Source organism: Myotis brandtii, unplaced genomic scaffold, assembly GCF_000412655.1.
Source record: "Myotis brandtii unplaced genomic scaffold, ASM41265v1 scaffold84, whole genome shotgun sequence".
NCBI lineage: Eukaryota > Metazoa > Chordata > Mammalia > Chiroptera > Vespertilionidae > Myotis > Myotis brandtii.
Genome location: NW_005371410.1, coordinates 5997772 through 6021219, shown reverse-complemented (window position 1 = coordinate 6021219; position 23448 = coordinate 5997772). Strand labels below are relative to the sequence as shown.

At 39.4% G+C, this 23448-nt stretch overlaps 1 protein-coding gene across 1 annotated transcript in view; it reads left to right on the top strand.

Moving 5' to 3' along the window:
- PAPOLG (poly(A) polymerase gamma) overlaps positions 1 to 14516 on the top strand; it is a 38659-nt gene extending 24143 nt beyond the window's left edge. Inside the window, exons 14-23 of the mRNA XM_005884581.2 lie at positions 1388 to 1507; positions 1933 to 2042; positions 3875 to 3996; positions 4224 to 4396; positions 4781 to 4869; positions 4951 to 5171; positions 5701 to 5766; positions 5952 to 6008; positions 7660 to 7754; positions 14173 to 14516. Of these exons, the coding sequence (XP_005884643.2) occupies positions 1388 to 1507; positions 1933 to 2042; positions 3875 to 3996; positions 4224 to 4396; positions 4781 to 4869; positions 4951 to 5171; positions 5701 to 5766; positions 5952 to 6008; positions 7660 to 7754; positions 14173 to 14302 (1183 nt within the window). The 3' untranslated portion in view covers positions 14303 to 14516. The remainder of the gene's footprint in view (positions 1 to 1387; positions 1508 to 1932; positions 2043 to 3874; positions 3997 to 4223; positions 4397 to 4780; positions 4870 to 4950; positions 5172 to 5700; positions 5767 to 5951; positions 6009 to 7659; positions 7755 to 14172) is intronic.
- Positions 14517 to 23448: the final 8932 nt, after the last annotated feature.

Below are 23448 nucleotides of genomic sequence, written 5' to 3'. Positions count from 1 at the left end.
TTTTTGCGCCCCGGGCCTCTAGTCCTATATAATAAAAGGCTGATATGCAAATCGACTGAATGGGGAAATGACTGGTCGCTATGACACGCACTGACCACCAGGGGGCAGACACTCAACACAGGAGCTTCCCCTGGTGGTCAGTGCACTCCCACAGGGGGAGTTCTGCTCAGCCAGAAGCTGGGCTCATGGCTGGTGAGCGCAGTGGTCTCCCACCACCGTGGCAGTGCTAAGAACCCCTTGGGGGATGTCCACGACTGCCAAGCGGACATCCCCTGAGTGGTCCCAGGCTGAGGGACCCCCCCCCCCTCCAGTGCATGAATATCGTGCACTGGGCCTCTAGTATGAATATTGGCTGGTGAGCGCAGTGGTCTCCCACCACCGTGGCAGTGCTAAGAACCCCTTGGGGGATGTCCACGACTGCCAAGCGGACATCCCCTGAGTGGTCCCAGGCTGAGGGACGCCCCCCCCCCCTCCAGTGCATGAATATCGTGCACTGGGCCTCTAGTATGAATATAAGTTCTTTGGTTAATCTCTTCCCATCCCCTCTGCCCCCTTCCCTCTGAGATTAGCTTTAGAATCTATATATATAAAAAGCCAGCGGCCAGAACGACCAGTCGCTATGATGCCCACTGTGGCCAGCGAACCAGCCCAATCAGGGGTGGGGCTGGCCGGCCAACCTCCTGCAGCCCCACCCCACATTGGCCCCCCCACCCTAATTAGGGGCAGGGCCCACTGCCCAACCACCCATGGCCCCTGCCCCAGGCCACTGGCCCCTGATCAGCACCTGCCACCCCATTTGGGGTGGGCCAGCTGGCTCACTGCCCACAGCCCCTCCCCATAGCTGGTCCCGCCCCCAATCGGCCCCTTAACCCCAATTGGGGGTGGGGCTCGCCAGCCAATCGCCTGCGGCCTCTCCCCCAGCTGGCCAGACCCTTATCGGGGCCCCAATCAGGGCGGGTCAGCCAGCCAACTTCCCGCCATCTCCTTCCAACAGGCTCAGCCCCAATCTGCCCCGATTGGGGCCGGGCTGGCCGGACCCTACCTGTGCATGAATTCGTGCACTGGGCCTCTAGTTTAGACATAAAATTTGAAAGTGGAAAAAGATTTAGAAACAAATTAACCATGCTCAAATCATGACTATTTTATGGTCTTTACAGGTAGGTATTTTAGATCAGGAATGCATTAAATAAATGAGTTCTTTTTAAAAAAGGGAAAAAAAGAAATTGACTAACTTGTCATTTTTACTTGAATAGTATTTTGAAGTCACTAATATATTGGATTAAATTTTTTAAATGAATATGTAAAGCATCATAGCTGATAATGCTGTTTGGTTTACCTGGATGTAGTTTCCAAATTTAATATGGAAAAATCTTGTCTTGTATTTTAGGGTTGGATTAGTAGAATCTAAAATCCGTGTGCTTGTTGGAAATTTGGAACGGAATGAATTTATTACTCTTGCCCATGTAAATCCCCAGTCATTCCCAGGAAATAAGGAACACTATAAAGAGTGAGTTAATTATTTTTTAATATTATATTTTTAAAATAATGTTATTTGACATATGCATTGTTTAAGATGAGTTGTGAAACTGTTATTTAACAGGCATTGCTGGGGGATGATACATTATGTATTTGAGTAGTCATTCATTAAAACAAAGTACATGCTATGTTGGTAGCCCATAGACCCCAGCAAAAACTCCATCACTATATTTGGGGCATCTTTAAATATATATTCAGTATGTCATTTTCAAAGCCATTTAATCCTTTTAACAAAACAGTGTAATTTACCAGTGTTCTTGGCATCAGTTTTAAGAATTTGGCCAAACGATTGAAATTTGTATTTATACTTTTACAAAACCCCAAGTTTTTAAATTACCAAATAGCATTTATAAAAGTGTAAAGAATTAATGGAAATTTTAAAAAATTTTTTTACAGCAATAATTACGTATCAATGTGGTTCCTTGGAATAATTTTTCGGAGAGTAGAGAATGCAGAAAGTGTTAACATAGACTTGACATATGATATACAGTCATTTACTGATACAGGTAAGACTTTGTCATCATAGAGCTATGGTTCTCAACCTTGGCTCTAATGCAGTATTATCTGCCTAGGATCTGGCTGGCTGAATTTTTAAAGTTCTACAGTTGGTTAAGTGAATATGATACATCCATTTTATGAAAATCTATGCTATTAAAGTGAAGGCATATTGAAACAATTTCCATGACATATTCAGTAGGAGGGGAAATTGCAGAACAGTGTGTATAGTGCACTACCATTTATATAAGTAAAGAATATATGCATGCTTGCTTAGAAATAGAATATTTCTGGAAGGACATATACTTTTAAAAAAGAAAACTAACAACTGGTTGCTTCTAGGTGTGTTCAGGGGACAGGGATGAGGAGACTTTATTGAATACCCTTGAACCCTTTGAGTTTTGTATCATGTGAATGTATTATCTGTTTTAAAACAGAAAGAAGGTTAAAGAAACTCTACAGGTGATTCTCAGTGTGCACAGCCAGGGCTTGTAATCACAGTCATAAAAATGACTTGATTTTTACTTTTTTTTTTTACATAAAATATATATTAGTCAATGCAGGGTTGCTAAATGTTTCACAGTTATTCAAGTGTGTCTTTCACATTAAGCTCCCTAATAACACCTCTCTGGAATATCTTAATATATCTGTTATAAATTTGGAGTTGTCTTAATCTGGAATAGTGTACATTCATACTATCAATATTCTTGATTTGACTTCTCTGAGATTTCCAAATTCTTTTGAACTAGGCCTCACGTTTATCATGAAAGTGCACATTCCTCATATCACCTTAGTACTACTGAATCACAACTCTGGGAATGGAGCCAGAGAATCTGCGAGTTGAAAAGCACTTCTGGTGATTCTTTTATCAGCCATCTGGAATGAAAACAGATAAAATTTTTCCATTCTAATTTGAGCTCAATTTTCAAAAATGAAGAGCTTGGGAAACTTTATTATAAATTTATAAAATGTTCTCTAGGTAGAAATACTGAAACCCCAAGAGATAAAATGATTTACCATATTTCACAATAGTTACCATGCAATAGAAGCCTTCCATCCCTGTCTTCAGAAAGTTTATAATGTAACTAGAGGCCCAGTGCACAAAATTTGTGCACTGGTAGTTTCCCTAGCTGCTGGCGGCGGCCGGCTGTGTACTCCCTCCCTTCCCCCAGCCAGCCCCGCCCCCTGGTCAAACTCCTGGAAGAACTCCTGGTGGGGGGGGACAATTTGCATACTACGCTTTTATTATATAGGATTGGCTAATCACAGTTAACATACATTACATTATGTGGTAATTAACAAAACTGGTTTTCTTGTAGGGTATGAAAAGCACCAGGGTGGGAATCTAGGGTTGTGTGTATTCTGATCCCAGCAAAGGTGTCCAGGGCTGACGAGCCTCATTTCCCCATCTGAATAATAAGGATGTACTTCTAGATGGTTTCTGACATTCCATGATTGGCGTAGTAAAAGAGCTTCCTGGAGGGGGAGAGCTTGGATTGCATCTTGGATATTTGGTATAAGGATTAGCTTAGACTTTGTAGTAATTTTGAGAAGAGATTTCCTTTTGGGAAAATAGCAGAAAACAAGATTTAAATAAAACCTTTTTTTCATATGTTTATATTGTTAATGAGATATTATTTGGAGAAAGTCTTAGAAGTTGGACATGAGAAAACCAGTTAGTATCTGATTAGGATTGTGACCTGGTGAAAATGTTTTAGAAATATTTGTTCTGTAAAAGGGGTTATTTGTGTTTGTGTAGTGATGAGTAGTATGAATTTCAGAAAAAGAAAACACTTCTTGGTTCAGAAAGAAGTTTCCATTTAACCTATTGATATTGTTACAGTGTACAGACAGGCAAACAATATAAACATGCTAAAGGAGGGAATGAAAATTGAAGCAACTCATGTTAAAAAAAAACAACTTCATCACTATCTTCCAGCAGAGATCCTTCAAAAGAAGAAAAAGGTGAGTTTGTAATTTTAACTCTCCAATATGGTTCCAGGGAACCACTTGATTTGCATTCTTACAGCTCCAAAACCCATTGAAAAGAAAGAGGAGCAGTATAGACAATTCAATCTAAGACCAAAATCTCACCTTCATTAATCACAAAAGATAATTTGTTTTATATGTATTTCAGAATTGAAAAGTCTCATTTGCTTTTTGAAATCCTAAAAACTTTCCCCCCCTTTCAGCAAAGTCTTTCTGATGTCAATCGTTCAAGTGGACCTCAATCCAAAAGATCATCTCTGGATAGCAATTGTTTGGATAGCTCTAGAGACACTGATAATGGAACACCTTTTAATTCTCCAGTGTCTACAAACAAACCTTCCAAGCCTGATAATTCTCCTTCAGGAGAAACAGAAAGGTCTGTATTTCAAAATTGTCCTTTCAGTCTTCAGTTTATTTGAGGATAATGTAAACTTTTCTATACCTTTTCTAAATACCTTTTAAAATTGTTAAATTATTTTATTTTTACCAGTTAGTTTAGAAATACTGGAGAATTTTTGATAATCTTATGGGACATGCTATTGGTTTATGAATATTTGGGACTAGGTTAGTACACAGAAATGCACATTTTTGAAATTTTTTTCTCTTAATTCTCACTAGGTCATCTGCCTTTTTCTCCCCTTTTCTCTTCTCAATGAAATATTAAAGTAGGAGTACTTGAAAGAAGTAATCCTAAAATGTTAAAAGTGTTTTTAAGTAAAATTTTAGTCATTTAGTGATGTTAATTTAACACTGTTAATAGGAATAACACTGAACCTGCTGCTGTGATTGTGGAAAAGCCATTGAGTGTTCCGCCAGCTCAAGGACTATCTATTCCAGTCATTGGTGCAAGTAGGTGTTTACACTTTTGCTAGTAATGATTCTACTACATATATATTTAATTACTACAGTCTTTCTTTTTTTCCTTTTCAGAAGTTGATTCTGTAGTAAAAGCTGTATCACCCCCAGCTGTGTGCACCATTCCTACTGTAGTAGGACGAAATGTTATTCCTAGGATCACAACACTCCACAACCCTATCCAGGGACAACCACATCTAAATGGGATGGCAAATATAACTAAAAATGTTGTGCCCAAAAGGTCCCATTCCCCATCTATAGATATGTCTTCAAAGAGATTAAAAGATATAGAAAAGGTAAAGTTGCAACTTTAGTGGTGATTCAGTAGTTGATTTTTTAAAAATTAACTTTAAGAGAGTACTAAAAAAATTTTGTAATTCTCCATAGCTATCTTAGTGTTCTATTATGATTTGACTATTCAAAAAGAATATTTACACTCACCCTAAAGGAACAATTCTAATTGTTCATCCTAAATTCAAATTATTAATGTACCTGAAAACTTGAATGATTAATATAAGTTTCTTCTTGACTTCCACAGAAGTCATTATTGGCAACTAAACAGTCATATTTGTGTGTTATAATGTAGATCTCCTCTGCCTCCAGTAGAGGGTGGTAAAACTATTTTGTTATAAACTGAATTGTTTTAACCAAAAGATCACTCAAACTAGAAATTAAGGGTGGTCGGTTGAATTCAGGCTAATATAAATTTTTATATGTTTGTAAGTAGTTTTGATGATAGCCTAATCACTAGTTTCTTAGTTTATATAGGTTTTTGTATATTTTTTGTAGGTAATAATAGCAATCATTTTAATGTTTATATTTTAGTTTATTCGACTTGAATCAAAGTTTAAGGAATCACGTGCTGCTGAAAACAGAAAAAGAAAATCAGTGGTAAATATATTATAATGGTGTGCTTCAAAATACTTTTAATGAGGCATGTATCAGGAAAAGTACTGTATTTGAAAGTGGGTCAGATTTATCTGTAGAGTTTTGTTATATTTTATTTCATGTAGAAATAAGCATTTGTATATAGGAGAGAAAGTTTACACTTGTATGTAATTCTTCTTTTTGTTTAGGATGCCATTGGGGGAGAATGTATGCCTATTCCAACTATTGATACTTCACGCAAAAAGGTAAAACAGTCTTACTGATAGGTGATATCAGTAGGTTAAAATGCATAGTTAATGTATAGGTACAAAAAGCTTATTAAGAGCTTACTTAGCACTGGGTGAAGGGAAAAGGTAATTAGATTTTGTCCCTGTCCTCAAAGACCAGCAGTATAGTTGAGAGTGGAAATAGCAAACAAGGTATATGATCCTAAATATATGTACCTCAAAAGTCTAAAAAAGACAAAGTAGTTTAAGACTTCATGATTTATTCATGTTATGTTCAACCTTTGCTTTTTACTTAACCTTTAAAGAAGTAGTTTAGTGCCCAGCATAGTAATTTCTTACCAACACTTGATAATATATCTTTTGTTCATACTAAGTTCTTAAAACATGAGCTAAAGAGCCTCTAAACTTCAATTAAAAATTTTTTTTTCAAAGAATACCATTTGAAACTAATAATGTAGTATAAGTAAGCATCGTAAACTGATAAGCAGGTCCTCAAAAGTCAGTCTTGTGTAAATCAGAGATAGTTCTTCTCTGAGAGTTTATAGTGAACAAAGAACAAAATGGCTCATTTTCACACGCACAATCCCCCATTAAAAAATACAGTGCTGCTTCTCAGTCAGCTGTCACCCTAGCAGGTTCTAAAGCAAAATGGAAAGTATCATCATGTTTTGTATTAGTTGTAGAATTTGTAAAATTGCTTTTAACATAAGAGTGGGTTACAAAAAATGTGGGTGTGATAATGGAAGAAAAAGCTTTGAAATGGATATTAAAGTATGAAAGCATGAAGTGACATGTCTGGGTTTTGCTTTAAAATATTTCATGTACAAAGGGTAAGAGCATAAACCAAACAAATGTGGCAAAATGTCTGAGTCTTGGCTATGGCATCTAAGCCTTCATTGTCCTATTTTCTACTTATATATATGCTTGAAATTGTTCATGTTATTTTGAGTGGATGTGGATATCAGATATTTGTTGAGCCAAGGTAACATGCGAGAAAATTTAACTCTTGCAATCATCTTTGACATGAAGCTAGCATACTGTTTCCATTACACAAGTGTCTGTATTTTAGGTGTCTTCATTTCTCAGTTCCTGGATAGATCTTCCAGACCATTATTTAATAATCTTTGCCTTCATTATTTAATAATCTTTAGTATTCTCAAAATCCCTAATATACATGTCCCTGAATTTCACCATCATTGAAGTTACCTTGCCTCACTATAAAGTCAGTTGTCCTGAAAACTTTAACAGTGCTACAGAAACCAATTGAGGGATATAACCGCGCATCAAATTTTTACACCTCACACCCCAAGAGTTTCCTATTTAGTGACCAAGCTCTTCTTATTTCTCTGTACCATTGCCTGACTTTGAGGAGGACTATGTTCTTTATGTATTTCTCAGTCTAGAAGTAGTGATTGATTTAACAAAGTCCTCTTTCATATACATCACACTCTTTGTACTTTTATCCTTCCTATCCCTCTGCTTTTCATCTCTTACTGTAAAAAAAAAAAAAGTCCCCCAAACAAGAAATGCTATGAACATTGGGATAAAATATTCAACACATACTTGAATGTTGATGAGATTAAGGATTTGGGAAAAACTCAGTTATGACTGATTTACTAGTTGGGCCTTACATTTGCTTTCCCTTCTTTGTTTCTGTTTCTTTCTATAGAGACTGCCCAGTAAAGAACTACCAGATTCATCATCTCCAGTTCCAGCAAATAACATTCGTGTCATCAAAAATTCTATTCGACTGACTCTTAATCGGTAAAAGCAGTGCCTCCTTATTTAGGTGAATATGCAATCATTAGTGATACAGATGCAGCCACTTTTTTAAAAATAGAAGTGGCTGTCATACATAAAATAAGGTGAAAGTTATAGTCATGGATCTGACAACCTTCAAGTGGTTTTTGAACTCTCACACTTTGATCTGCAGATGCTGTAGCATCCTCTCATTGATTGCTACATACACTTCTCTGAGGATCACGTGCTGTCAAATTGTCATCTATAATATTATGGCTTTGTGTTGGAGGTTTTACTGCCTTAACTTTTGATGCTTAATTCTCTACTATGGGAACCAGTTCTTGGCTCTTTGGACACTGATAAAACAAGTCCTGAACTCCCTCTCCCCCCTTTTTTTCCTTTTTTTTTTTTTTCCTTTTTTTTTTTTTTTTTTTTTTTTTTTTTTGGTCTTACGTTGTAATCATTGTATAAAATTGAAAAAGTTGAAAAAAAAAATTGTCTTGTAATTTCCCAAATGTTAACACATTTACTTTAGCGTTGAAACCACTTTGTGAAACATGAGATGAATGAATGTGAGGTATCTTTTCTGCTTTCCTCATTTGTGTAGATGTACTTAATGTCTTCTATTGATTTAAATTATTTTTTTCCAGATTGGCACATGGAATATTTAAAAAAAAAATTTGTGTGTGTGTGTGTGTGCCTTTCTGTCCAAATGTTCCATAGCTACCAGGGAGGATTAGTCTAGTGATTACATAAATTTTCTATATTTTGCCTCCCATGGAGGCCTTCAAAATGCATCTTTATCAAAATAGAACCAGGATACTAAAAATCAGTATATGAATGGTGAAATTGTTACATATCATATCTCATGCCATTCTTGTTAGCTGGCTGGTATTTTTTTACTGAGTAGCAACTCATTCCAGCATTAACATTAAGATACCTTTAAGTATGGCAAACTTGTAGTTTTGAGGTGTAAATTTAAAGTGGCATGATAATTCCTGACCATCACTTACCCCACAACTTCACACATTTTCTTCACAGACTAGGCATGCAGAAATAAGCAGTGGATTTTATTGGAACCCAAAGGCATTTTTGAATAACATTGTTACCAACCATTAATTGGCTCAGGACCTTTGTAATTTTTATTTAATTATATGAGTTGTCTTTTTTTACACTGCTTTTTTCAATGCATTTCGTAATATTTTTTAAGTTTCATGAACGCATGCTCAGTTTATTAAAATCCATAACCATGTAATTCTTGTAATATGTTGATTTAGTGTTTTGTAAATGAAGTCGTATGTATTTTCAGAGTATTTTTGTATGTACTGTAAGATACCATCTTTTCAAAGAGAAAACTTTAAAACCTTTATTGTCTCTCTAGTCTAATTTTTAAAATATGGATTATGCTTGAATTTTTCTTAAAATGAAAATGTATAGATTACACAGCAAGGAATGGCTGGTATATATTATTCAGCTTTCACTCCACATTCAGTAGGTCCAGTAGGAAAAACAAAATGGTACATTTGAATAATGCAGGGAGAATACTTGGTTGTGTATTTTATAGGACTTATGGGACAGCTTTTAGCCAATGGAGTAATAATAGTCCATTTTCTCTTGTGAGCCCTTTACCATTGATTGAAATACTTGAATTCTGGTCAAAGAACAGTATCCTTCTCCCACTCCTGTTCCATGACCCTTGTGTCCCTGAAATGAAAAGTCTAGTGTTTCACTTGTACAAAGGAAAACTTAAAAGTAAAGAAGATCAAGAAAAACAATCATTCTGTTATTCACTTTTGAGAAGAATGTATATTCTGCAGCTTTGGGGGGTGAAATGTTCTACAAATGTCAATTAAGACCATCTGTTCTCGTGTGTCATTTAGGGTCACTGTTTCCTTGTTGATTTTTTTTTTTTTGGTCTGGAAGATCTATCCAGGAAGTCAGTGGGGATGCTAAAGCCCTTTACTATGACTGCATTGCTGTCAATATCTCCCTTAAAGTCCTCCAAAAGTTTTTTTTAATAGAGTTAGGTGCTCCTATATTAGGTGCATATATGTTTACCAGGGTTATATCCTCTATTTGGATATTATGTAGTGATCTTCGTTGTCTCTTGTTTTGGCCTTCATTTTGAAGTCTGTTTTATCAGATATTAGTATTGCTACCCCAGCTTTCCTTCATTTCTATTTGCATGGAAAAATTTTTTCCCATCCCTTCACTTTTGTCCTGTGTGAGTCTTTTATTCTGATGTGGGTCACTTGTAGAGAGCATATATGTGGATCTTGTTTTCTTATCCATTCAGGTACCTATGTCTTCTGATTGGAGCATTTAATCCATTTACATTTAAGGTTATTATGAGATAGGTACTTATTTATTGCCCTTTTCTTTATGCATGTGTTTCTCTCTTTCTTATAGCAGTCCCTTTAATATTTCTTGCAATGCTAATTTGGTGATGATAAATTCCTTTTGCCTTTTTGGTCTGGGATGCTCCTTCACCATCTATTTTTAATGATAGCCTTGCTGAATAGAGTAGTCTTGGTTTCAGATCCTTGCTTTTCATTACCTTGAATATTTCTTGCCATTCCCTTCTGGCCTATAGTTTCTCTTGAGAAATCAGCTGACAGCCTTATGAGAGCTCCTTTGTAGGCAACAAATTGCTTTTCTTTTACTGCCTGTAAGATTCTGTGTCTTTAATTATGTGTCTGGGTGCGGACTCTTTGGGTTCTTCTTGCTTTGGACTCTGATTCTTTAACTTGTGTGACTTTTTCCTTCACTGGGTTTGGGAAGTTTTGTGCCATTATTTCTTCAAATAGGTTATCTATCCCTTGCTTATTTCTTCTGATACCTCTATGATATAGATATTGTTATGTATTATGGTGTCCCACAGCTCTCTTAAACTGTCCTCTGGTTTTTTTGTTTTTTCCTTCTGGTACTCTGAGTTTTTTCTACTCTATCTTCTAATTCATTGTTCTGATCCTCAGCTTGCTCTAATCTTGTGTTTATTCCTTCCATTGTATTCTTTATTTCTGCTATGTCATTCTTTATTTCTGACTAGTTGTTTTTCAAAGTTTCTATATCTTTTTTTATGCTGTTGAGCATCCTTACAGTCATTACTCTGAATTCTATATCTAATAAATTGTTTATCTCCATTTCATTTAGCTCTTCTCTTATTCTTTCATTTGCGGCTTCTTTGTCTCCCCATATTTCTTTTGGCTGCCTGTTTGGGTTTGTTTCTATATATCAGGTAGATCTGCTACAACTCCCAGGCTTGGTAGGTGGCCTTACGTAGTGGGTAACCTGTGGGATCCAGTGGCACAATCTCCCTGGTTACCAGATCTGGGTGTTCTAATGTTCCTTGTGCATGTTGCATGGACCGTCCTGTTTTAATTTAGCTTTGATTGCTATTGGCTCTTTAGTGCATGGGTTCAATCCTCAGGTTGGCTGACAATGAAGCTCAACCCCCAACACAGCGTGCAAGCTGCTGTGCAGTTACTTATCACACAAAGCGGAATTCTCTGCAGGGTTTGGAGCCTGCCAATATCTCTCGGTTGATATACTGCTTGTGGAGCTTATTAGAACCTACTTTGTTGTCAGAAAGCTGGCCACTGGGTTTATTGGTTTGGGGCTTCTTCAAATGGTCTCTGGTTCAGGCCAATGTCAGACACTGTTTGTGACGGGCCTTGAGTACCCTGTTTAGAGCTATCAATGATCCACAGCTTGTGGCTCCCTCTGCTGGGCAGGATGCATGGGGGAAGGACCAAGCTGTGCACCCAGGTCTGCTTTTCTTAGCCCAGGGCCCAAAGGCAGGTCAGGCAAAGAGTCAAAGCACCCAGAGATCCACCTGTATCTATAGGGTGATTGTTAGTCTCAGTCACTTAAAAAGCCTCAGACTGTAGAGCACAGCACAGCCTAAACCGTAGGGTGGGGTAAGAGGGTTTCTAACAGGTGGGGCAATTTCTTCCCCCCAGGCTAAGGCTGCAATGATGGGAAAGGTCTGCCTGAGATAGGTGGCTTCTGCAGCGTGGGGGAGTGACTCAGCACAGGGATCCCAGCGGCTGCCCTCTCTGCTCTCTTCCTGCTGAGTCACCAACTCCAGACTCTCCTCACACAGCTCTAGTCCACTCTGCCCTCCCACTGCTGGAGCCCCAGGTAAGTGGCTGCAAACGAAATTTAGTGTGTTGGCCCTTTAAGGGTGTGTCTGCATTTCTAGCTCTCTGTCCCTGCCCAACAGAACCCTGGTACTTTTCACAGCCAGATGTTATTTGGGCGCCTTTCCCAGTTCTGGTGCTCTGGGCCGGGGAGCCCAGTTTGGGCTTCCCCAGACTTCTCAGAGGGAAGCCCCCCACAACTGAGATATCCCTCCGGAACCTCAGCTGCTGCCTGTGGAGCCTAACCAGCCCCTCACACCTCTGCACCTCCTATCAGTGTTGATGTTGTCTCCTTTTTACATCTTTGGTTATAAGGGTTCTCTCCAGCTAATCTTCAGTTGGTTATTCAGGATGATTTTTTTTATATTTTAGTTGTAATTCCAATTTGGTCCTGGGAGAATGTCACTGTAACTTCCACGTAATCCACCGCCATCTTGGTATCTTCCCCCTTTAATTCACTTTTTATAGAGGAAAAGACAGGAATCGAATCCCACAACCAAGTTGTAGTTTCCTTAGCAAAGCAAAGCTGTTCTTTTAGCTGAACATTTTCTAAGTCACTGTCTTCCTTTTTAGTTTTCAGTGTCTTCACTTCCTGGCCTCGGAGTCAGCTTTCACATGGCGGGGCCCTGATTATGGCTGTGCTTCCCTCTCGAGTCTTTATATTTTCCACTGTTCCTCACTACATTCTCTGCATGCTGGTGCCAGTCCATATCTCTTTAAACTTCCACCTCGGTTTCTGTGTTCACCATTCTGACCACATCCTGCACTCGGCAGGTCAGTTTGGGGGATGGCCCACACACATCCCAAGTCCCACAGGTTGTGGCATATGGCCTCCAGCTTGGACTCCTCCCGTGCATGCAGTGCTCTTGGTCCCTCTCCCAGTCTTTGCCTTGGCTCTGGTGCTTTCCAAGTCATGCCCTCAGGCTTTGTCCCTCAGCTTCTCTCTTCCCCCATGGCTTCTCCTTGTCTCTGTCCCTGCAAGGATGATCCCTGGAGCTGTGGCTGGTCTCTGTCCCCCACCCTCTCTTTGTACTTGGCCTCCTTGTCTGGATCCCTAGAGTTCTGCTGCTTGGACTTTGAGACATCCATTTCCAAGTCCTTGTGTTTCTTACTTCCCCTGGGAGTGCCTGACTGCAGCCCAAAGGTGTTTTCTGAGGTTCTCCGCTTTCCGTGGATCAGCTTCGGTTCTTTTCTTGCTTAGGAAAGCTGTTTTCTTAGCTGAACTCTTTCCTTTATTTAAATATTTTTGTTTTTGAAACAATAAAAATTTCTATTTTTCAATATCTTACACAAATTTCCCAGGAGACCAAATTTTGCTTAAGGGCCTGAGTCCTGACTCTTTTGACGGTGTGAGGCAGTTGCAAAATCCACAAAAATTCCACAAATGGGCTCTGGAATTGTGTACATCAGTCTTTTCATTTTATGCATTAATGCATTTTGAATTTCTTTATCTCCTTTTTTTCTGGCTGAGGGAAGTTCTTCAATTCTCTCGATTCTGGCTCATTAGTGCGAACTAATCCTCTCCATCACAAACCTCAAAGTCATCTTCATGGTCTTCAAAATCATCTTCAAAATTGGCCGTGTAGTTGTCAGCTCAAACATTTTCTAAGTTGATGTCTTCCTTTTCAATTTCCACAGTCATCACTTCCCAGCCTTGGAGCCAGCTTCCACGTGGCGGGGCCCTCGTCGTAGCTGTACTTCCTTCTCAAGGCTTTATCTTTTCCATTATTCCTCACTACATCCTCTGCATGCTGGTGCCAGTCCCATATCTCTATGAAATTCCACCTCAGTTTCTTTGTTTACCATTCTGACTGCATCCTGCACTCAGGAAAGTCAGTTTGGAGGGTAGCGGCCTGAGCATATTCAGGCCCCACAGGTTGTGGTGCATGCCTGCCAGCTTGGGCTCTTCCCTCCACACGTGGTGCTCTCAGTCAGACTCTGGTCCCTCTCCCAGCCTTTGCCTCAGCTCTGGTGCTTCTCCAAGTTATGCTCTTGGGCCTTGTCCTTCAGCTTCCTTGTCCTGGTCATCCCTTCTTTTCCCCCATGGATTCTCCTTATCTCTGTCCCCATGAGGATGCTCTCTGGAGCTGTGGCCAATCTCTGTCCCCTGCCCTCTCTCTGCACTTGGCCTCCAGTCTGGGTCCCTGAGCTTCTGCTCCTTGTACTCTGGGATGTCTGTTTCCAAGTCCTTATGTAGTTTTTTTTTCCTTATGTTTCTTTTACCTTCCTTGGGAGTACCAACTATGCAGCCCTGAGGTCATCTGCTCTCCATGTATCATCTTTGGGTTTTCTCTTCCCAGGCTCCATCACCGCTTGCTGGCCCAGGAGGCCGCTCTGAGCTACGCACCCCGGGAGGAGAGGCCCGCAGCGTTATATCTTCCTGTATTCAAATATTTTGAGATTTGCTCTACCAATTCTCTATTTGAGTAAAGGTGAATGATTATGAAAGGACTAATTGTCACCTGACTTCAAACTGAAAAATTCTTTAGTAAGGGATTTGATTAAATTTTATATGTGATGTATTTGCATTTTTGTATTTAATATCTACCTATTCTCCCCTTCTATTATCAGTCTTCAAAGTCTCTTTAAGAATTCCCTGCACATCCATGTTTACCTTAGTATATAAACAGATTCTTTGGAGTGATTAGTGGAGTTTTTCTTTAATAAGAAAGCAATAAGCCTAAACCTTATACTATAGTGTAGTCATTTCTCTTGTTTTAAGGGTCCATTCAACATAGGGTTAAGACATAGTCAGTGGTTCAAGTTGGACTTCTCAAAGATAGCATTCTTCCACCTGTTTGGTAACTGGGAGTTGATGAAATGCTTTTAAGATGGTGGGTTTGGTCAAAAATGAAGTGTTTTTATCCAGAACAGTAGGTAGAATGTTCAGTACATTTTGTTACCATTGTAGGAATCTTCCATTGTACTGGTTCCAAGTAAGTATAAAGGTAAAGTATGATCTGGGAGTATATATTACGTTACGAGGGACTAAGTAAATGTGTTGGATTTCAGGTGTGAAACTATACTTAGAAATACTTTTTTTAAAAGTTAGAACTATCTACATACATAAAAGTCTAAGCGACCATCTGACCAGTAGCTATGACATGCAATGACCACCAGGGGGTAGACGCTCAATGCAGGAGCTGCCGAGCTGTGGTGACTTGGCAGCTGCAGTTCTCAGGTAACGCATCAGAACCAGAGAGGAGGGAGCCCGATTTTGGGGTGCATCCCCCGAGAACCACCTTCACAGTCCGGGACTCCTCAGGGGATGTTGGAGAGCCCGTTTCAGCCCAATCCCCGCAGGCCAGGCCAAGGGACCCCACCGGTGCACGAATGCGTGCACTGGGCCTCTAGTTCATTATGTAGACATGTTCATTTTCACAAGGGTTAAATTTTTTTAAATTTTATTTTGTTTAAAGTATTACAGATAGCAGTACATATGTCTCCTTTTTTTTCCCCCATTGACCTTCCCCTGGGCTCCTCTACCCTCCGGCACATGCCCTCACCCACCCCTTCCAGTGTTTTGTGTCCATTGGTTATGCTTATATACATGCATACAAGTCCTTCGGTTGATCTCTTACCTCCCCCTCCCCCAACACTCCCCACTTCCCACTGTAATTTTACAGTCTGTTCCATGCTTCTCTGCCTCTGTATCTCACAAGGGTTAAATTTTAATCTCATTTTTCAGTGACTGGTTCTGAAAATTAGTATATATCAAAGGAAAACAATTTTCTGCTAATTTACCCTTAGGAACAATTTGAGAGACAGGGTTTGTGGCTTAAAATCTTATAACATTGGAGCAGGAGAATGAATTTTAAAACACTACATTGGATCCCACTCCTGACACCAAAAAAAAATAAAAACATTAAAAAAAAATAAAACACTACATTGGTGCTTACAATAAGAATAACTGTCTTACAGCAGCAATTTAGTAACATTAAAATGCTTACTCTAGCAGAAGCAGTAAAGTGAAGCTGGGCTAAGATTATTTTTTACTGTTCAACAGCTTTGAAATCAGAATTCCTAATGGGTGTCATGGACCATAGGGAATCCTTCGCAAATGTATATAAGAAGTTTTTATTTATATGCATTTTTCTGGGGGGAAATTCATAGCTTTCATCACCTTTTCAAAGTGGTTCATGACCCTAAAGAAAGGGGTGGGGGACCACAGCTATCCAGAATTGAATAATCCCGGACTCAGGGGAATTTTTTCCCATAAGATTTTTCTGTGGTATATTTCCGAAAATGTACTATGGCTCCTAACTAGTAAAGTGGGCTGATGGAGGATGCTGAAACACCAAATTTCTCTCCAGGTTTCTTTATATATTTCAGATGAAACTTCTTCAGTACTTAGAAAAATGCTTCCTATTGCATTTATAAATGTCTTCATGTTAATTTAGATTCATCAACGGGGTCAAACTTTAGTTCAACAAATTTCAACCTAAGATCAGAGTAGAATAGCTTATAATGGCCATTAGAAATGGTAAAAAGTAGTTAATCATTAAAGATCCTAATCCTTATGATTTAAAGTATCATTAAAGTTCTCTTGTTCTTCTGTGTTTGTGGTTCAGACTAGAACGTATACTGAACAGACCAATAGAACTTTAGTTTAAAAAATATTTTTTATAAATAAAATTGTATTTAAATAAATAACTGCCTATTAAATCTTCCAAAGTTTAGAATTTAGGTCATAATGATAGTGATAAAAAGCGCAGATGATGGGAGAAAAAACCAATCTCAATAATGGTAACTATGTATTTCCTTGGAATTTTTTCAGAAGAATTATACAAGGTCATATCCTTCCCAAATTTCCTATTTTTTCTGAAATAATTTCTGAAGTTAGTCGAACATAAGATTATTATTAGACTTGCTATAATTTTTAAGCTATTACTACATTTTAGCAAAGATCCACATAATTACTTTATAAACTGCTTAGGATATCTTTGAGGTAAATGGTGCTACATCAATCATTCCACAGTGTTAAGTAAAATGAATGCAGCTGTGTGTGTAATTCATTTTAATTTTTCCTGCCTTTTATTTGGATTGTCTTATTTCTTAGTTGTACGCATGAGCCTCATTTGTCTGAAATAAGTAATCAAATAAACTTGCTTTGATAAATAGGTGTTTATGATTGATATTACTTGGGAGTAATTTTATTTTTCAAACTGACAGCCAATTTGGTCATTTACCACTCAGAGTTTTTTGGGAAGATAATGATATCCACTACCTGCTTAATCTGAAAGTGAAATTCATACTCAATTTGCCTCATAAGAATCACTTATTAAATATTTGTTATCAAGCAATAGCATCTGCCTCATATATTGAGGGCAAAATTCTGTCAGCCTTGTGGTCAATATCAGGTGACCAGAGTCCTCTACTAATGGCTAGCCAGTGATGGCAAACCTATGACACGCGTGTCAGAGGTGACACGCAAACTCATTTTTTTGGTTGATTTTTCTTTGTTAAATGGCATTTAAATATATAAAATAAATATCAAAAATATAAGTCTTTGTTTTACTATGGTTGCAAATATCAAAAAAGTTCTATATGTGACACGGCACCAGAGTTAAAGTTAGGGTTTTTCAAAATGCTGACACGCCAAGCTCAAAAGGTTCGTCATCACTGGGCTAGACAGAAGTACATTTAGCATTCATACCTTTGGTACTGTCTACAGAGGAACATGTTACAGAGCTGGTTACATTCTTGTTTCTGAAGTGACTTTTTTTATAGCCAAACCACATATCTTGAATACTAATAGTACTGAATTCACAAGTAAGACCCTAAGTCTACATCATTAAGATTATTAGCAAGCCACTCATAGCACCAATGGAAACACGTTTGACATTTATTACGTTAATTAGCAGGGCCGCCTGAATCCATTGAGCAATGGATAACGGAAGGGCCCCTGGTACTCACTGGTGAAGCATGGTCTTCCAGATTGGATTGCCAGCTGACCATCCCTGGAGTGTGACTTTCTGATAAGGGCAACTCACTGATCCTAGGATATAACACAAATATCCCACTATGCTGAAATGTTTTCAAGTAAGTTGACATCATAAGTTCTTTGTGGATCCAAATGCATTAAAGTATTAAGGTCAAAATAGAATGTATTATAAATCACATTTTCTAAAACTATCAAGCCATAAGATCCAGCCAAACTTACTTATTAGTCCTTAAAAGGACAGGCTTCTAAACCCTGATGATTGATATATTGGGCCTAATGGTTGCACAAAGACTTCCATGTGAACTTGGTCAGAGTGATTCGGCCTACATTCCCTAACATGTTACTTGTACCTTTTAACATTTTAATTATTCTAACTCGTGTAATGTTCACTTTACCTATTTGTTTGCCCTGATGAGGTTGTAGATTTGAGAGTAGTAACCTTTATTCAAGAATCTTTATGTAGTCGAATGCCCAAAAAATGCTGAAAAAGGAAATGCATGAGTCCTGCTTGGTTGGTTGTTTTTGATCTTTTGGCTTTTGTTTGTTTTTATTTATTTGAATAGGATTATCTAGAAGAGAGGCCTGATGAAAGAACTAAGATGCAGAGGCAAACAAAACTTAGTGAAAATCATTAAGACATGTTTTTCAAACTTTTCCAACTGTAACACTGAGTAAGAAATACATTGCAAGTCAGCACATGTATATACACATAAATGAAAATATTTGTACATATAATTTATATAATCAAAACAAGTTTCACAAACACTGCTTTCCTGACTATGTGTAATACAGGTTGATACTTTGTTTTATTACTTTTTCAGTGCTAGTTGTGATTTAACAAAGGTGTTTTCACAACCTCTCCTGAGTCATGACCTACACTTTTGAAATACATTGCATTAGAAGTTCTTTTCCCAAAAATTCATCTCAAAGTTCTTCCCCCAAAAGTTCATCTCAAAACCTGGATTATCTTTTCTTTATTCAGTCTGTTCTAGAATGCAAACTGGTACAGGAAATAGTACCAGAAAGGATAGTATGAGGCATGTGGAAGAAGTAGATGATAAAGGATATATAGATGTTCCTTTCTCCTAAGGAAAAATATTACCAGGAAACTTACATCTTTGCATCAGTTGGTAATTTTTAAAAATGTAAAAGCCAAAAATTAGCAAAGAGCAAGACTTAGGACATTTAGATGGTATTTATTTTAGTATAGGTCACTTGACCTCTGCTGGCCAAGGGATGTCATCAATCCCTGAAGGGTAGACGAAGTAAACTAGAATGACAGACATCTTATTAACCAAGAGCCACTCACTGTGAGATACATAAGTTGCTCACTCAGAGAATTCTATTGTACACGGCTCCCATATAATATCCCAGGAACTCAAGTATACTAGAGAATTGAGGTCCAATAGTAAAAGTATTATCTCCCCTTGGCCAGTGTGGCTCAGAGGTTGGGGCATCGTCCTGAGCACTGAGAAGTCACAGATTTGATTCTCAGTCAAGAGCATGTACCTGAGTTGCTATTCACTCCCCAGCCTCCCACCCCCGTGTGTGCTCAAGAGGCAACCAGTTAATGTGTCTCTCCCTACCAACTTCCTTTCACTCTCTGAAAAGCAATGGAAAAAATGTCCTCAGGTGAAGTTAACAAAAAAAAAGTATTACTATCTCCTGAGAAATTCTAGATCATAATTATAAAAATGTTTAACTGACTAAGCATTTAGGACATGCCTTTTAAAACGTTGTGGCATTACTCCTTACAATGAGGTAGCAGTTATTTACAAATGAGGAAATTGAAGCTTAAAGAGATTATATGACCAGCTCAAAATTGCATGACTATTAATTGGTAGACTCAGGAAGTATGATTCATAGCCTAGTGCTCAGCTCTATCTCCCATTTATGAAAGAAGTTAGACAGAGGTGTGGATCAAATCCCTGCCAACCTGCATTCTTCCGGGGAGTCTGAAACTTTTGAGGTAAACCTGGTCAGCAGCAACATTAGTCATTTGTGATGGGCTGCAGGGGGCACTGGTCTCCTGCAGAGAGTCCAAGGCTAAGAATCAGGAAAGCTGAGTTCTGGCCCAGCACTGCCCCTTACATTTGGGTAACTTCAACACTCGACCCCCACTGTGCTTTGTTTTCTCCCATCTGAAACACAGAGAAGCTGTGACAGGAAAGTATTCCAGAAGAGTCATAGAGTTGCCCTAACTGGTTTGGCTCAATGGATAGAGCATCGGCCTGCAGACTGAAAGGTCCCAGGTTCAATTCTGGTCAAGTGCATGTACCTTGGTTGTGGGCACATCCCCAGTAGGAGGTGTGCAAGAAGCAGCTGATCAATGCATCTCTCTCATCGATGTAAGAGTTGTAGAGTTCTACAGATAGGATGGACAGACAGTTAATCTCCCAGAATAATAGCCATGTAACATTCCCTAGACATCAGTCTAGATTGGAGCAGGAAGAAAAGGGATTCTGGAGAATACTGCCACGAAAAGAAAAATGAAAGTGAAGGTTTACCTGATAAGCTTGATCATAGTGGAAGGAAATGAACATTTCTATCAGAGTTTGAGAATAACCAAGTAAATGTTTTAAAACATTAATTTTAGAGAAATCAAAAAGCTAAAAAAAGAGGTACTGTAACTACAGTGTGTCACATGGCTCAGCTGTGAATATTTATATAGTTGTAATAATATAAGTAGAGAATATTGAACTATACTGAGAAGGGGAAAGGAAGGACAAGGTAAGAGTCAAATCCCCATCTTCAGTGGAAGTAGAAAATATCGAAAACTAGAATAGTGTAAACATGTTATTTAGAAATAGGAGAAAAACAAATAGAAAACTAGGAGTAACTAATACAAAAGCCTTAAAGTGAAAATAATTGCCTCTAGGGAACAGAAATCAGGACTAGGGGGAGACGGAGGAGATGACTTTTTTTGTTGTTAATCCTCACCAGAGGATATTTTTTCGATTTTTTGTTTGTTTGTTTGTTTAGAGTGAGAGTGAAAGGGGGGGAGGGGGAGAGAGAGAGAAAGAGAGAGAGAAAGATGTATTGGTTGCCTCCTGCACATGGCAGGACCTGGGCCAGGGATTGAACCTGCAAACCAGGTACGTGCCCTTGACTGGGAATCGAACCCACAACTCTGGTGCACTAGCCAATGCTCTTAACCACTGAGCAACACTGACCAGGGCAAGGAGATGACTTTAAAAAAAAAAAAAAAGACTTGTAGGGCATTTTTACTTTTAAACTAATGTATCCACTATCTATCCAGTATGTAGTAAGAGAGTGTTGTAGACTGTGGAACAGATAGCCTTCAGGCTCATCTCTTACCACTTACAGGCTCAGATTCCAGCTCTTACTAACTGAGAAACTGTGGAAAGTCTGTGGCTCAGGTTTTTTTCTGCTAAAAATAAAAGAATCTACCTCAAAGAGTTGCTAAATGGATTAAAAGAGAATCCAGAAGCTCTTGACACATAGTGGAGTTCAATAAATAACTGAGACATTAAGAAGTTTACACAAAAGAGCTCCTCATGCCCTATTCATGGAACTTGAACTACACTGGGCATCTCCTCCTAAAAACATCAGAAAAACCAGGGAAGAAAGCCAGTGTCTGTCTCCCCAGCCAGACAGACATTACAGATCTCTGCCTCCCATGCAATGATGTGGAGATAGTGTTTCTTGCCCTGCCATCAAGCCCTCTCCAAACATCTCAGAACAGTTGTTTTATTTGAAGAAAGTGTATAAGACTCATTTAATTCTTACAGGGTTTCACTGGCTTATTCTTCAGTCTACTTAAAGGTTACAATAGGTCAAGCTGAGATGAGAACCCCCAGCCAGCTCAGGACTCCCAGAGCGCCTAGTTACTAGAACAGGTGCACCACCAGTGTGCAATAGACACATCCTCTCATTTCAGATCAGACTCCACACATGGAGAAATAGCTACAGGAATGAACTAAAGTCACACCCATTCCCAGATGCACCTATACCTCATTACTCCCACCTTTCCTGGGAGTGAGACAAGACTGTCTAACCCAGATCCAAAGTCACTTCCTGCCCCGGCTTCACAGCAATTCAAAGAACTTCTAAGGGCAGGTTCTTTCCAAATAGATTGGTTTCTTGAAACTCACAAGAAGTCAAACACGAGAAAAAAAGGGGATTTCTGAAAGCCACCCACTAGGATGGCAACTGGTACTTGATAGTTTCAAATATTAAGAAAAGAAAAGAAAAAATTAGCGTTGATTAGGCAGTATCTAATCTCCCTGAGCAGACTGAGCACAGGAAGTGAAGGCGATGGAGCCTGATTTGCAGGAGGGCCTGAGGTTGCACAAAGCAGCCACTCCTCCAGCAAGGCCCACTCACTGCCTGCAGAGACGCCCTGTTCTGCCTGCCTCCAGCTGAGCACACTAGAGGGAAAGCACCACTAAATTCCCTGAGAGCTCTGGGCCAGTTCGCTGCACCAAGGTCACCAGGTGAAGGGGACGGGGAAGGATGGACCAAAGGATGAGATCAATTTGAAAGGCTAAGTTAATGGGGTGAGTGTGAAACAGTAGCCACGAAGCCATTCATTTCTTAAGGGTTTATCAAGCCCCTAATGTTCACCGGGCATCAAGGTAGGCACCCAGGACACAAACAAAAATTAAACCCATCTCTACACTAAAGGACCCCTCAGACAGGTGGGAAGTTTGCTGACAGCTGGGTTATGTCTGCCTTGGTCAGCGATGGTGTTAGAGAAGAATATCCTCAGGGTCGAATGTTGTCAGGCAAGGAGGAGTTTTCCAGGCAAACAGTGGGGTAGGTGGGAGGGTGGAAAGCAAGGCAGAGGACAACACATGTGCAAAGGACGGAGGTTCTGGAAATCAGAGGTTGTAGGAAGGGCGTGTGCAAGGTGTGTGGATGCATGCATTTGGGGAAAAAGCTAAGAGGAGGCTGGAAATGTAGGCAGAGTCTTTCTTTCTGCCTGAGGATGGGAGAGGAAGAGGCAGAGGTAAGGAAAGAGTGAGGCTCTGGCTATGGTCCAGCTAAGAAATGGGGAGAGAGGAAGCCTAGGCAGCAGAGCGGGGGAGGGGGACACGTTTCAAGAGGTTTCTCAGGTAGGATGGATGGGATCTGCTGAGAGACTGGGCTAGGGAAACAATAGAGGATAGTTCCCTTGGGGTGGGAGACAGATTGTATTGTCATTAATTCTGAAAGGGGGGGGGCGTGGTGAAATGATCAGGAATTCAGATTTGGCTGTGGTGAATTTGGGCTGAAATTCATCTGCGTAGAGATGTGCTGGAGACTGGGAAATGCTGTCTTCAGCTCAGGAGAGAGACTTTGGCTGGAAGTCCAGATTTCACAGTGTGACAGGGTTGTCTTAGATATAAGTTAGGGGGAACTAGCCTCATGAGAGGGGTTCTTACGAGAGAAAAAGGGAGGGGCAGCAGATTTGGCTGTGGTGAATTTGGGCTGAAATTCATCTGCGTAGAGATGTGCTGGAGACTGGGAAATGCTGTCTTCAGCTCAGGAGAGAGACTTTGGCTGGAAGTCCAGATTTCACAGTGTGACAGGGTTGTCTTAGATATAAGTTAGGGGGAACTAGCCTCATGAGAGGGGTTCTTACGAGAGAAAAAGGGAGGGGCAGCTTATCTGATTGGTCTTAAAGAAG